The 16,935-nt window shown below is 38.1% G+C and overlaps 1 protein-coding gene across 2 annotated transcripts in view; it reads left to right on the top strand.

Annotated features, from left to right (window-relative positions):
* Positions 1-16,935, top strand: part of UNC5C (unc-5 netrin receptor C) — a gene marked incomplete at both ends in the record, with an annotated part of 343,544 nt that overhangs the window by 250,113 nt on the left and 76,496 nt on the right. For both annotated transcript variants that reach the window (XM_081333056.1, XM_081333055.1), the window contains one exon: positions 6,251-6,354. In XM_081333056.1, the coding sequence (XP_081189182.1) occupies positions 6,251-6,354 (104 nt within the window). The remainder of the gene's footprint in view (positions 1-6,250; positions 6,355-16,935) is intronic.

Genomic DNA, 16,935 nt, shown 5'->3' with positions numbered 1-16,935 from the left:
TAGTGGATTACCATTCTAAGTTCACAAAAGGAAGCAACCAACAAATTTTGCTGCCTTATAAATACACAATTACACCCTTTCTTTAAAAAGGGTATTATTCACTTGATATTCTCCAATGGGAACTTAAAGGACATTGCAGCTTATTGTACCAGTTAATATTAGACGTCTATTTAGTTTATAGATCACTGACCTGGTGGACAGTCCTGGTGTCATTTCAAGGGTGAAAACCACGTCATTCCATGCTGATGGCAATAAAGAAAAAGAAAAGAAACTCCTTCCAAAGTGTGTGTAGGGGAAAATGTTATCTGTGGTTACCTGAGTCAGTTTTCTCAGCAGACAGAAGAGAATTTAGCGTGTTAGGAAGCAGTAACAACGAATTATCACTGCTACAAGTTAATGAAGCTGTTTCTAGAATGATTCTTTCGTAAACATAGTATGTTAGGAACAGAGAAGATTAAAAACTTGTACGTTAAATTCAAGTTTAGATTAATGCTTTAGAGAGCTAAAACCAGACTCCAAGAACTAGCTTAGATTTTTATCTATTCCAAGTATACTCCTTTTTCTTTCACTTCAGTAAATATAAATGTTCCTAGTTTATTTTCTTGATGTTCTTTATTACTGTATCTACGTATGCTACCGCAATTGTTACTGTATTTTTCTCTTTGTCATCTTAAGTTTAAAATGGCACGGTGCCATAATAATCTCTCTATATATATAGAAATGCAAGCTGTGTGAAGCAGCGAAGGGATTTTAGCATATTTTGTGCCTGAATAAAAAGGGCATTTTATTTATTGCATTTATATTCTACCTCTCCCCCTGAGATTCAAATTCATATAAAAGGAGGGGGGGTTATCTCCCATTATCTTATTCCTCCAACAACTATGTGTCACAAACTGAGCTAAAAAAGGGACTGATCCGAGCCATTCATTGTGGATTTAAACTCAGAGTTCTCAGTCCAGAATAAACTACTCATCAGTCTCAGAATTACAGAATACAGAATAACAGAGTTGAAAGGGACCTTGGAGGTCTTCTAGTCCAACTCCCTGTTCAGGCAGGAAACCCTACCTACATCATTTCAGACAAATGTTTGTCCAATCTCTTCTTTAAAACCTCCCGCAACGGAGCACCAACTTCTGAAGGCAAACCATTCCACTGATTAAATTTTCTAACTGTCAGGAAATTTCTCCTTAGTTCTAGGTTAGTTCTCTCCTTGATTAGTTTCCATCCAGCCCTTTAACCCAAGTTGGCTGGCAGAAGAACATAAATTCAACAGCAGATTAAGCTAATACAGAACAGTTCCAACTACACATTTGCAGGCAGCAGGCTAATTGCTTTGCCCTCCAATTTCTTGGTAGTTGTTCATTTCTCCATTGACACTGCTGGCTGGTTGTAGCAACGAATGCTGCACTGCAGCAATTTGTATCATGGGAACTGAACAACACATACTGTAGGTATTTGTCCTGCTGGAGCATTTGTCCTTGTGCCTTTCTGCTCACACATATACAAAAATACTGTCAATGACATCATAAAGGAAAGTACCTGGGCAAAATAAAATTTCTTCTAGCTAAGCACTGATTGAAAAAGGAAAATATTAAAAGTGGAGATGAGTCTCAGGGCATAGGGTAAGGGTGCCACTCTGTCTATGTTGTCATTTGCAACCCAAGGCAATTGCTTTATTCTTTATGATGGTTGGGCCAGTTCTAAACAGTGAGCCCCTTGACCTTAACTTTGACTACTGTCCACATACCATTGAATCGTATAGAAAAATTGATCACAAAGCGCTGCACTTTTTCAGTTTTACCCCAAATCATCCCCACTTGCAATTTAATGTATCATAATTTATATAAATGGTTATTGACCAAGTTTAGGAAACTGAAGCAAGAAAATAAATGAACCATCTCAACTAGTAATATTATTGCTAGTGGAATCACTAGGATATTATTTTATTAAATATAATAATCAGTGCCAATCCCTAAGGAGAAATGAAGGAATAATAAGGAGAATACGTGATTTTATAAAATGTTAGCAGTCAATTAAATTATATTTGATTACATCTGAATTTAGTATTTATGTTGCAGTACATGTTTCTATAAAAATGTTTTTGTAGGGTAAACTAAAAGATCCTTCACAGTTTCAATGGTTTGCCATGGAACTTCCTCGACAGAAATAATCAAATCTTTAGGAGACCTGAGGTCATCTCTTTATTAACAGTAATTATACCCATCCACTTTGCTCAGTGCATTCTGGATTCATGCACACAAAGCAAAATGGCAGTGTGCCATTTCAACAAATGACTGGCTAAGAAATTATTTTCAAAACAACTTGGAAAATCAAGCCGTAAAATAAATACCTAATTGTAAGGTCCTGACATTTTCTGTGTTCATCTGTATATAGCAGGGGTCAGCAACCCAAAACAGCAAAAGAGCCAGTCGGAACCAGTTCCGTCATACACACAAAAAAGTGGGAGCCGCAAAATGTGTGCACGCATGTGGGCACGCACGCGCATGCGCAAAACAAGCAAAAAATACACCACCCCCTATGCCCACACTGCATCCTGAGCTGCACGCACCTGTCGCTGCCCAGTGCCGCCAGTTTACGCGGAGGGGGGAGAGACGGACTCGCAGGTGACGGGCACTGGGTTGCGGCGGCACCTTCAGCCCGGGCACCGCCGAAGACACCCAAGCGCCCTCCCCCTCTCCCGGGACCTCCAAACCTCTGCGTCTGATGAATGCAGCAGCTCTTCAAATGTGGAGGCGGAGGTTTAGGCACCTGCGCAGCTCTCTAAACCGCCGCCGCCCCATTTGCAGAGCTGCTGCATTCCTCCACGTTTGAAAGAAACACGAACAAACGCAGCAGCTGTGCAAAGAGGACGGTAGCAGTTTGGAGAGTACGTGCGCACCTCTCCAAACCGCCGCCATCCCGTTCGGAGACCTGCCGCGCTCATCAAACATGGATGAATGCGGCAGCTGTGCAAACGGGACGGCGGCAGTTTGGAGAGTGCGCGCGCACCTCTCCAAACCGCCGCTGTCCCGTTCAGAGACCTGCCGCGCTCGTCAAATATGGACGAACACGGCAGCTGCGCAAACGGGACAGCAGCGGTTTGGAGAGGTGCGGGTGCACTCTCCAAACCACCGCCATCCCGTTCAGAGACCTGCCGCGCTCGTCAAACATGGATGAATGCGGCAGCTGTGCAAACGGGACGGCGGCGGTTTGGAGAGTGCGTGCGCACCTCTCCAAACCACTGCTGTCCCGTTTGGAGACCTGCCGCGTTCGTTCATGTTTGATGAGCGCGGCAGACCTCCGAACGGGATGGTCCGCGGCAGCTTTCCCAATGAGCGGCACCACTGCCCATTCGGGCAGAGGTGTGCACGCACCACTGCCCGTTCGAAGAGGTGCGCGCACACCAGGCGACTGGGAGCCGCAGGAGACGGCTCAAAGAGCCGCATGTGGCTCCGGAGCCGCGGGTTGCCGACCCTTGGTATATAGAAAGCCAGTCTCACTTGTCACATTCTCAAATGAACAAAAGACAGGCTAAGCAGATATAAACACCTCTTTTTTAAAAAAAAAGGTCAAAGAGGGACTTCTGGTTAGGCATCGTGGCATGACGGATGCAGGAAGTCAGGGCTCTGTCTTCCATGTTTGATTTCACCCTGCTGGGGACCCTAAAAAGGGTCAAAAGTTGCCCCAGAGATGCGACAAAGAAGGAGGGTGAGGAGAGACCCTCATCGATCACGGAGGGGTGGTGACCCTTCCACTGGATCCGAGGAAGCCCTCCAAACTGGCAGGAGAAAGACTGGTTATATTTGTGTGGCCAGTCAGAAGCTGCTGACAACCAAAGATAAGCATTAACTAACAATTTTTGAGCAACTTGGATGGAACTGGGTGAGACTTTATTCTCTTTTTGTGACCTTAATGCTACTTTCCTGGAAAAAAGAATGCCCAAAGCAAAGAATCCTCCCCGATGAGAGAGGGAAGGGAAATTTTTGCCCCGCTCCCTCTGGAAAAGAAAAGCAGCAAATTAATTGCTTTGTGGGAAAATAGAGAAAATTACAAGATTAATTTGGAACTAATACAGATATATAGCTTTGAAATTTGGGAACTAAAAGTACCTTTGAGACTTTTTCTTAGAAAAGATATTTGAAAGTCTGTAAAATAGGCTTGGGTTTGGAAAGCTGGAAGATGGCATCAACAACATTTAGTGGTGAAACATGGCACTACAATTTATTATGCTTAAAGGAAACTTGGCTTGATAAGACCTTTTGTTGTTCCTGGAAATTTTCACTTTTGCAAACTGCAGCTTGGAAAAGGGAAAAAACAACAACTCTTGGGCTGCTTATCTGTGTTGGGGAGCCTATTGGACCATAAAGACTATATATAAAAACAAAATGGATGTTCCATACTTAGCCTTAAATGATAAAAAAACATCTTTAACACTTGTTTCCGAAGCACTCGGCTTGATATACCAACAAGAAAATGTTAATGAATCTCAGAAAAAAATTCTATGTTGAAATCAATCTAAGAGACAATTGTTTTATTTCATGATGAGACTAAAAATAACACAAATGAGATAAAACAACAATTTTCTGATCTAAACTTACCAATCCAGACAATGACTACAAAGAAGGAACTAGTAACCCAGAAAACAGAAGGAAAATTAGAAGAAACGGATCCAAAGATGGAGGATCTAAAGGAAGGAATTAACAGACACCGAAAAATGAACAATTGGAAGATGCAGTGATAACATTGGAAATGGAAAAGATATCTTACTTGTCAAGATCTCAGAACACGTTTGAGGATAAGGAAGAAGAGCTGATTGAATGGATGATAAAGCTGTTAGGAGAAATGCTGAATATTGACAAACAAGAAATGAAAGAGAAGGATGGAGGCTGTTTAATGAATATAAATGGGTTGAGCGTTCTTCCAAAAATACTTCAATCAAATTGTCTTCCTCATTCCAAACAAAAACAAAAGGAAGAATATACAAGAATATACAAAAACAAAGGAAGAATTACTTGATGATTCAAATGCACTGACTTGGAATGTTATTTGGCAAAGGAAGAAAGCTATTAGATGGGATATTATACTATTAAATGTTTGAATATGGTTAAGAGAATAGATAACTGTTAGAAATAAAAGTATTATTATAATTAGAAGGATAGGATTTGTAACTAGAATATTATACTTTGTTATGAGATGGGAAATATGAAAACTCTTAAAAGGGTTTGAATAAGAGAAGCTTTTGGTTACACAAATATAATTTATTATGAGAAAATTATAAGCAATAGAGATATTTTGAACATCGATGGGAAATTATTTTTTTTAAAAAGTGGGAAAAACAGGATATTGATTGAACGAATGGATTTTAAGTGCAAATTCAACTGAGATATGTTTTGGCTAGAAAAGATATTACAAACTGACACTATCAGTATTATGTATAATACCAGAAAAATGTGATGAAGATGTCTATATTGTATTAACAGTAATAAGAATTGTATTTGCCCAGTGTGGAAAAATGCATACCACCAGAAGAGAGGATCAAGGAAGCACTGGATGGTGTAGTATTGAAACTAGACTGAGAAACTTAATATCTACCACTGAATTACCAATGGACCCAGACAACACGTTGCTTATTAAGTACTCATGATTGTAAAATTAGAAAATTAATAAAATATTTATTTAAAAAAGTCAAAGAAGAATTTATCCTCAAACTGCCTTAGTCCTTAAATCTTTCCCTCCCCATCTCTTACTTTGTCTGGTACAAGTAATAATTGGAATTCATTCCTATAAAGCTAAGTGCAGAGCAGTAGGAACAAAACATATTGTCTAAGATACCACTCTCCATTAATAATAGTAGTCATAGCAGAGTATAATGGAGATCTTTCATTAAAAATGCTCCTTATACATTTTCTTGATACATGGCCATCACATCACCTTAATGGTTGGTGCTTTACTGGTATTCTAATTAGGAAATGCTGGATCAATCTTATTCTGGTCTACACCAGTTCAATCTAATGAACCACAATTCCATTCCATTTATTTTTGCAACAAATCTTCCTTCCTTCCTCCCTCCCTCCCTCCCTCCCTTCTTTCATTTTTTCTTTCTTTCTTCCTTAAAAACAGTCTCACAAAACTTAAGAACTGCAATCCATTTATTAGTCCAGGAGATACAATTTCAAAAGTTTTGTTTCAAAATCTCTTGTCTTTAACCATAACAAATAGTATAAGTAAATATGTTTTCCTCCCGTCCTAGATTTACGGAAAACCTTTGAACAGGAACCATTAGGAAAGGAAGTATCTTTGGAACAAGAAGTCCTACTCCAGTGTCGCCCACCTGAAGGAATCCCAGTGGCTGAGGTGAGTGACAGGAGTCTTTGAAAGGTGGGGAAGTGAAGGTATTATCCTGAGACCTAATCTGGGCTAATGGTGCAGTGAATTAGGTGATGGCATGATAAATGGAAGGTAATGGACATGTAACTGCCTGCTGTTGGTAGAATAGATTGATTGGGAGCTGATTAATGACTTCAGAGTCAATTAAAATGCCCCACTAGGCAGAGTTACAATGAGATGCTTCCTTCCACTCTTATGCTTCCTGTGATGAAACAAGAACACAACTAACATTAGTCTCTTAAGACAGGCACAGTGTAGAATGTATGAATATAACTCTTTCTTCCCCCACCAGGCCATGCCAACATTCTAATACTGAGATAACCAGCTTTCATACATATTATTAAAATAATTTTAATGCTGCATTTAGTTTTACCGCTATGATTATACATATGGTGACTTATTTAAACTGCATCACGATAAGTATGCACCTGCTGTGGTCTGATAAGGATCTGGAACAAAGGAAAACTATAATCCAACTTTTAATGTTCCATGTCTGTTTTACTTAACAGCAATTAAAAACACATGAAATAAGTATCTTGATATCTATCTTGAGGAAGTGACCCTACTGAGTAAAGGAAAAAGCTATAAATGTTCTGACTAGGGAGTCCATCTGTTAAGAAAAGTCTGCCCTCCAAACTTGGAGGTCATGCTGCTTTTAAAAATGCTTTTAAATTGGACTTACAAACTTACATTTCTTCTACTTTTTGAATAGAAGTATATAATACTTGTTTTATATTGAATAAATAAAGGCTTTATAATACAGTTCATAGTAAAAACTTTCTACTGGTTGGAACTGTTTGGTGGGATGCCTCACCAAATGACTTTTGAACATTTGCTTCAAGGCAAGATTTAGAAATCCTAAAATATGCAAAAAAAAGCTTTACATATTAAGCTACAAATATATTTATTGCCATATTACATAATTTGTCTAATATATCTATCAGCTATTCTAATTCCAGATAAAGATAAAGGTTCTTCTGGATGTCCAAATCATAACAGAAATGGAACCAATTTATGGTATAACTATAATATATATTTCTCTTTTTGGCTTTTCCTCTTATTGGCTATGATAATCTTTTGGTAAGGGGAGTCCTGTGATATATCTTGCTTTTCCTAAAAGTTTTTAATGCTTTCTGATTTCATGGATTTCTAGTTATTGGTTAAGTAGCTGCAGAAAAATATATAGGAAAAGTTATGCATTTGTAAATTGGTACTAGCAATATACCATTAGAGTTATAAGAAGAGTAGTAGGGAGGGAGGTATAAGTCTACCAACAGGCCTGGCTTTTATAGAGACTTCCATTGGATTTCCTGAAATTCTTCCCAAAGTGAAGAATTCACTTTGGAATATGACACCTATTATGTTGTGAAATTGTGGCCAATTATTTGATTTATTACATATCAAGTTTTCTCTAGGAGAGAGAGATGAAGAGAAGGATTCCCCATCATTTTATCCCATAACTACCTCTATTACTAAAACTAAAGATGGATTTGAACCTAGCTTGCCTCTGTGATTGAAACAGATGTTGCTCAATTGTATATGCATATTCTCCTACTTTACCTGGTTTGTTTTGGGTGTAGCAGTGACTTGGAAAATAGGAAGATTATACTGAGTTGAGATCATTGGCAACTGAAGCGAGTGACTGCTGGTGGAATGCATTTGCTTATATTTGGACATGCTGTTATTACAATAGCAGCACAAAGGAAGTTATATAGTTAGAAACTACACACCAGTCTCAAAATTAAGAATACAGAATAGCAGAGTAGGAAGGAACACTTGAGGGCTTCTAGTCCAACCCCCTGCTCAAGCAAGTGTCCCTATATCATTGTAGACAAATGACTGTCCAATCTCTTCTTAAAACCTTCCAGTGATGGACCACCCTCAACTTCTGAAGGCAAAACTGTTCCAGTGATTAATTGTTCTCAGTGACAGTAAATTCCTCTTTAGTTCTAGCTAGATCTCTCCTTAAAAAGTGTCCATCCATTACTTCTTGTCCTGCTTTGGAGAATAGGTTGACCCTTTTCTTATCTGTGACAGCCCCTCACATATTGGAAAACTGCTATCACGTCACCCCTAGTCCTTCTCTTCATTGCAGTAAGCATACCCAGTTCTCACAATCATTCATTGTAGGGTTTAGCCTCCAGACCCTTTATCATCATTGCTACTCTTTTCTGCACTCTTTCTTGAGTCTCAACAACTGTTTTAGATCAGAACAGTAAATATAAAATAAAATCTCTTCTCAGCCATGGAAGCTTCCTGGAGGACTTAGGGCCAGTCTCTCTCTCTCTCTTAGCACGACCTACCTCACAGAATCATTATGGGGGAAATAGCAGGAGGGAATGCTGTGAACACCCCCTTGAGCACCTGAAGGAAACGTGGGATACAAATGTAATATATAGACAAGGAGGAAATCAAGAAGAGGTCCTATTTCTCCAATACAATGCATTTCCAGAAAGGTAGAAGCCATTTTTACAGCTTAGCAATAACACATTTATTATTCTTAATCCACACCTTATATTTTCTCAGTCTGCCACGTGCAGAAGACCTTCCAGATAAGTAAATCAAAATATAATGTCATCATTTTGGTAACGAGATGCTTGTCATTCTCTTTGCTGAGCGATTTCTCAGGGATTCTTTTAAATTAGCTGAGCCAGTCTGTACAAGCATAGCTCAAAGTATATCCTGATTTCTTAAAACAGCAGCAGATAAATATAATTACATGGTTAATGTATTTTACTCCTTTTCCATTTTTATTTTATAGACTGGTGCAATGAGATTAATAATTTAATGCGGAGATAGGTTGGAAGCCAGCGTTTTGATAATGGTAGAATTAATCAACTAGTATTCTCAAGAACTTATCAGCTTCTTTGCTTCTGAATTGCCTAACAACCAGCTGTTGCATAGTGACAAGAATATTTATAATGGGGCACATCATATCGCAATTGCATGATGGTATTTAGGGACTTCATTACCTTGGTAGAAGCTGAGATTATTTATGACTGGCAGATTGACTAGGTTCTAAATTACCGGTATGCTCAAGACACGTCCCTCCCAGAGTTTGAATAGTTTTGTCCCCAAAGCAGAAATGATTGCACGCCAGACAAAGAAGAAACACCATTAATAGAAAGAGAAGTTTTCAGGGTTTTTTTGTATATCACATTCAACAGTTAAAAACATTAGCTTTTTGACAGGGGGAAAAGTAATTAAAAACAAATAGTTTAAAATGTTATATAAGACCATGAAAAAAAGACTATAAAGTCAGAAAAGGTTTTTAAAATCTTCTTTGGAAATGTTGTTCTCTTAAATCAAACAGTCTAAGAGTTGCACAGACAAAAAAGGATAATTTTATTTAACCATATATTTCATTGTTGATATTTCTGGCTGTGTTTTTTTCAATAGAGCTAAACACATTTAATTGTAATATGTATTTTCAATTAGAAAGAGTCATGTTTGTTTTTACCATGCTGGGCAACTTGTATGTGGACAAACTAACACATGTATACATAAAATATTTGGAAATACCTGTAAGTTTATTTCATGCTTTCTTAAATCTAATCTTATAACAATTGTCTAACATTTATACAGTGACTGGGATCCCCTTGAATTGAACCATGGTTTACTTTACGATGGTTTATAAAAAGTCAGACAACTCACTCAGCCATAAGTATGGCAAGCTACAGATGAGGTAAAGGTAAAGGTTCCCCCGCACATGCGTCTTAGTCATTTCCGACTCTAGGGGCCGGTGCTCATCTCCATTTCAAAGCCGAAGTGCCAGCGCTTGTCCGAGGACATCTCCGTGGTCATGTGGCCGGCATGACTAGACGCCAAAGGCGCACGGAACGCTGTTAACTTCCCACCGTAGTGGTCCCTATTTTTCTACTTGCATTTTTACATGCTTTCAAACTGCTAGGTTGGCAGAAGCTGGGACGAGTAACAACTGATTTACAGTAATGTGATTACTTACTCCAAGTAATATTTTGTTTCTGTATAGAGAAACTACATATGTGTACACATATGTATCATATGTACATGAGAATTTATTAAATGCCAACTGCTTTGCCTCATCTCTTTATACAATTAATCTTTCAACATATATACCTAGCAACAAAATTTATTTATATTTTAGCTAATGTTTATAGCAAAAGGGAGGTATTTGCTAGCATGAAGATTTTCAGTACTGTTAATACATGTCATTTCAATTATTGCTTTCTAACCATGAGTAAAAAAACAATGAGGGAAATACTTGTGAGCTTTTATCTTTCATTTCACTATCTTATCATTTTAAAAACACCATATTTCATTAAGTTGACAATGTTGTATATTAGGACATGCAAAACCCTTAAACTGTACTCTTTCCTCCTCTTTTTTGGATCAGCATCAAATTGTGTATAAATATTCTAGGATAAATACGGCAAGTCAGGATTTGGGTTTTCTTTATTGTGAAAAATAATTGAAGAAGTTTTAATTTAAAAGCCCTTAATAATTGGAGCAGCTATCCATTCTACAAATCTTTAGAACGCTGTTAAAGAGTATCACATACTGTTTCTGTAATTGCTTAATTGATAAATTTCACATCTAGGGTTAAATGGTGAAGTTTGGGGATACATTCCTGGTGAGGAAAATTGACTTTCCTCTTTTTGTCCCTAAGTCAATTCTTACATTATCTTCTATAGCAGCGGTCCCCAACCTTTTGGGCACCAGGGACTGGTTCCGTGGAGAGAGCTTTTGCACAAATTGGAAAAGACGTGGTTTTGTGTGCTGCCTGTATCCCATGGATGAGGCATCGCTTGTTTGCACGGCCCACTTTCTGGCGTGCTGCGGCCCGTTGCTGATCCACTGTCTGGGGGTTGGGGACATGTCAGGGCCCACTTCAATACCTCATCCTAAGAAAGCAGAACTCATGAAAGCAGTTTCTTCCAAAAGGAACTTTTATTAGGAGAAGCTGATAGCAGGCATAATAGACAGGGTGTGAGGGTTTCCCGCTCAGATCAATAGGTTAAAAGAGTCCCAAGCAAACCGCACCCCAGTAGTTCATCCGATAAGTTCAAATGGGCCAATCCCCAGGTGTTGTCCGTTGTGGGAAAGAGTGAATAACGCCGGTCTGTGTCAGGCTTGTAGCGGTGTTTGTTGGGTCTTCCCTTCTGAAACAGGAGATAAGCCAGATGCGCAGAGGCACATTCCTTTCTCCCCCCACCCTTCGAGCTGACATCGAGGGAGGATAGTTCAAGGAGCATGTATGCAGAGAGAGGGAAAGAGTTACATTGTAGCGATAGAAAGAAACAAAGAGGCAGCCCACAGCATCTTCCCCCCTCCCTTCCAGGAATATAGCAGAACCCAGAATAATAGAAGGAATAGAATTAGAAAGAGAACTAGAAAAAGCCTGTTAAACAGTATGGGTTCTGACAGGACCCCTGTTCTATAGTATCTTCTAAACTTTATATATTTATATATTTGAATTTATTAGCTGCCCAACTCCAGTGGACTCTGGGCAGCAAATCTCTCAACTAACAGTAAATAGGACAGGCTTTGTGTTAGTTCAACAAGAGGTAGATGATGCTGTGAAAGATTTACATCACTAAGTAAGGAAATAACACACACACTACCTCAACTTCTGGAATGTCATCCTCCTTGACATGTTAAGATTTGGGTTATCCCTTGTTAGCATCAAAGGCATTCAGAAAATGCTAACATTTTGGTGCCATTCAAAAAGGAAATTTTTCAGTTCAGCTTTGATATGCTGTCATCCACAAGTTGGTCTGTTAGTAACTGTTGTACTTTGAAGACTGAAACATATTAATTCACTTTGTCAAGCAGAAAAGATTGATGACTACAAGCTAATTGGCTGTGAAGCCTATTTGTACTGCAGTTGGGGCAGACACCAATTAACACTTGGCAGGTCCAAGAGTCCTATCCATAAAGCCGTTTAATATCTTCCACTCCACACAACTCTCAATTGCTTTTTATTTTTTATTTATCTTTTATTTATTTACTTTTTATTTATCTTAAAATCAGGAGGGAGATAAACATCTAAGAGAGGAGATTAGCCTAACAGAGCTTCCGTATAGATTCCTTCCAACATTGTTAGAAAAACAAAATACAGAAAATTAATGAGTATGAATAACTTACTTTAGTATTTTATTGTTGTCACTACCCACAACTAACAAGATATAAAATATGGGGGGGAGTGAAACCAATATAAGATAACTCAGTTGTAGCATTAGATTATTATCTATCTAGACCGGGATGCCTTGCGTACAGTCACTCATGCGCTCGTGACCTCTCGTTTAGACTACTGCAACACGCTCTACATGGGGCTGCCCTTGAGGACCACCCGGAGGCTTCAACTGGTGCAGAATGCAGCCGCGCGAGTTGTGTTGGGGGTCTCCCGATACTCCCATGTTACACCTCTGCTCCGCGAGCTGCATTGGCTGCCGGTTGCCCTCCGGGTGAGATTCAAGGTGCTGGTTATGACCTACAAAGCCCTACATGGCATGGGTCCGGATTACCTACGGCAGCACTTGCTGCTGGCATCAACTTCCCTCCATCCAGTGCGCTCCCACAGAGAGGGCCTCCTCAGGGTGCCTCCGATCAAAGAATGTCGATTGGTGGCCCCCAGGGGGAGGGCATTCTCTGTGGGCGCGCCAGACCTGTGGAACCGCTTGCCAGTTGAGCTCCGGATGGCTCCCGACCTGCGCTCCTTCCGGCGTGATTTAAAAACTTATTTATTTGAACAATCTGGCCTGGTCTGATGGGTTTGGGGTTGGATTTAGTTTTAACACACTTTTAGTATTGTATTATATTGGGCATAATTATTTAATTCTTTTTAATCTCTTTTTTAACTTTTGTATTTACATTTTGATATTTATTGCCCTGTACACCGCCCTGAGTCCTTCGGGAGAAGGGCAGTATAAAAATTTAATAAATAAATAAATAATAAATATTATTTTAGTTTGAAGATGTATATGTTCTTTGTTTAGATTCCATGTGCTTGAAAGGTATTATAATTGCCAGACTGGAAGTTAGAAAGTTGGTTGCAACTTTCCAAGTCAAGTTGTTTAATACAAATCAAATAAGCGAGCTTAAAAGTACTTATAAAGAGAAAATTACTTATAAAGAGAAGCTCTATCCAGCCTTTTTTTAAAAAAAATTCCTGAAATATACAAGTATGTATTTACATTTAAAACCTCTATGAGAAAATAATATTATCCACATCTTACAGCAGGGGTGTCAAACTGCTGGCCTGCATGCCGGATGCATCATGGCGAAACCACGCCCACCCCATTGCCGGCAATGGGAAAAAAAGTCATGATACGTTGCGACACGTCATGTGATGTTGCGAGTTTGATACCCCTGTCTTACACTCTAAGGTTCAGAGCATGTGAAATCTATACATGGTCTGCACATTAGTTTGAAGATGTGGGTAAGGTCATTGTTTACAAATGAATTTGCAATTCCTTCTAGATTTTAGGATCTTATGACTGATTAGTGTCATGCAATCGTTACAGATAAAAAGTAGGATAATTTTGTTTATTCAGAATATTTTACATCATAGAAAGGATATTTGCTATGCTTTCGGTCCTCAGCAGGAGAGACAACTTACCACACTGAAAGCTGTCAATTATCTACAAATTTAGCTGCTTACTTAAGACTGTATGTAGCTGGGTAGCTTAATGATATGCATGTTAGTAATCTTGCTCCACAGATTAGAAATTGAGTAAAACAAGACATTTAAAAGCACTGATTTTAAGTGTTTCAGCTTTAGTGGAGATAACATTTGTGGTGTCAGATTCTATTAGAGGCCTTAGGAGGAAAAGCAGAAACAAATAGATGTAGGTCATACCAGGCCATTTGTAAAGCCCAAAGCCAAAACTAGAAATATTTTTCTTAGAGATTTGAATCCTGGCAGTATAGCCCCTTATATTTTTAATTGTTTTCAAAATCAAATCTTTATTTTTTCAAACAGCATTAAAAAGATGTGGTCCAGCACTTGATGGATGGAAATGTAGAAATACAGCAAGAAACTGAATGGCAAAATAGAAGTAGTCCTTGACTTACGACCGCCCTGCGGTCCTTGGTCTGGTCTGGGACTCTCTCCCTTTTCAGTGTTAAACAGAGGAACACCACTAGACTCCATCATGAGAGCTCACTGGAGGGAACCAGCCAGCAAATAAAAGAGAGCTCAAGACGAAGGGGGAATTTCATTAAGATGCTGCTATCAATAGGAATGTTAATGTTGTCTGCCACTCAGATTTATACTATTCTCACAGTTCAGCTGTTTGCTTTTTTAAACCTATTGCCAGTAGAAGCTGACATCTTAGCGTTTAATTTTGAAAATGCAACACAGACATTTGATGACTTATCAGCAAGATTTGGTTACAGGTTGCCTACTGGAGGTTTGAAGGGGTTCCTAATAAATTCAAAACCTGAGAATGCCTGTGAGCCTATAATTCCTCCACCTCTGAAGGATAACACATCCCATGAATTCTTTGTATTAATCAGAAGACTTGATTGCAATTTTGATATAAAGGTTAAATTGCATTCAGGATTGTAACCTCATCTGACTGCTTGAGGGGAATGATTTTGGATATTCTTAGCATAAAAGAAATGTCTAACATCTAAGAAAAAAAAGTAGCAGTCAAGGGAAGATTCTGTACTTGCCCATGCTGTTGTACCTGAATGCTTCTTTTGTTTCCTTACTATCTCAAGCAGTATAATCAAGATGCTTACTGCTAGATCTATTGAATGTATATGTTGTTCTTAATACAGTATATGAAAAGCTTACTTTACTCCCAATAAATATATATTTGTGTTTGTAATACTAAACTTTTGCTTAGGAGAAAGTACACGAATTGCATTAAATTGTCATGGCCAGAAGAATTTTTGATATAGATTAGCTTTACTTTCTAGAGCAGTTGGCTTGTTGCATAGAAATCAGATAGTATAGTTTTAAATAAATCCTGATCACTTCCCAAGCTGAGAACTTTGTTAGTTTCATTCATTATCTATTTTAAATTGTAGTTGCTATGTGCCAGCTGTTTTTATACTGAATACTGAAATTAATACTGCAAAAGCATTTCTTTTGATTGACAACAGTGGCATAAGGAACTAGCCCTATAGGTTATAGGAAGTGAAATAAGCTTGATTTAGCCTAATGCGGCAGCTCTGTAGGTTATATTCAGGAATCTGTGGATCTAATAAAATGTTTACTGAGGAAAAGAAACTAAACAACATAGTACAGTAGTGAAATGTTAAATAATTTGTTTTACTTATTTATGAAACTATTATATTAAACTGTACATTACATTATATTATATTATATTACATTACATTATTCAGTTTATGAAAATTTGCAAATGATAATTTATAATTGAAATCTTCAATACGTCTGCATTAAACTTGTGTACTATAGTAATTATCCAAAACAGACACGGTTATTAGGGAATAAAGCTTATTCAACGACCACAATTGAATCCCAAATTTCTGTTGTTAAGTGAGACATTTGTTAAGTGAGTTTTGCCCTATTTTACAACTTTTCTTGCCACAGTTGTTAAGTGAATCACTGCAGTTGATACATTAGTAATCCAATTGTTAAGTTAATCTGGCTTCCCCATTGACTTTGTTTGTCAGAAGGTCACAAAAGTTGATCACGTGACCCCAGGCCACAGCAAAGGTCATAAATATGAACCAGTTACCAAGCGTCTGAACTTTGATCACATGATCGTGGGGATGCTGCAAAGGTCATAACTATGAAAAATGGTCATAAGTCACATTTTTCAGTGCCACTGTAACTTTGAATGGTCACTAAACGAACTATTGTAAGTCAAGGACTACCTGTAACAAAAGAAGTATGAGCTTCCAATAGTATTTGCTGGTATATGGAATCATTAACAATATTAAATGAATCATAAATCCATACATACTTTAGCCTTCCAAAGCTTAGACGTCATCTGCCAGGCTTGATAAGTGACTAACCATTACACTCACCTTGATACTGCCTGCTAACTCCCATTTGGAGTTATTGTGCCATCTTTTGTTATAAATATAACCGCATGTACTGTTCCAAAATTTAATGTCCAATCCAAAGTTTCAATCTTTCCTAAATCTGAAAGCTTCCAAATGTTTTTGTAACTTGAAAATGAAGGTAGGTATAAATATATTAAAAAGTCAACTGCCTATGTTCTCATATTATGCTTCTGGTCTGGCAGAACACCATAGGTGGGAATTTATTACTTCCTCCCAAATCCCCATCTTAATAAAGTCTCAGGGATTTGACCCCAAAAGCTCTATGTGAAAATTAAGATGGTAGAGTCACTAGTCTGACAACAGTTTAACAAAGAATTTCTGCACTAAACAGTGTAGTTCTGATGAACCTTTAAAAGAAACACCTAGCACTAGAAATTTTCTTTTTTATTCCTAAATTCTAGAATTTCTTAAGTTTACATGACAAACTAACTTGTGTTAGGCTGGTATGGGAAAGTCTCTCATTTTAGTTTGGTCCCTTTTAATTTTAACAAGTAGTTGAAATAGTTGAACATTTGGGAATTCATT

The sequence above is a fragment of the Vipera berus genome (genome assembly GCF_964194415.1).
Source record: "Vipera berus genome assembly, chromosome: 7".
In the NCBI taxonomy this organism is placed as follows: domain Eukaryota; kingdom Metazoa; phylum Chordata; class Lepidosauria; order Squamata; family Viperidae; genus Vipera; species Vipera berus.
This window is presented reverse-complemented; position numbering and strand designations above follow the sequence as displayed.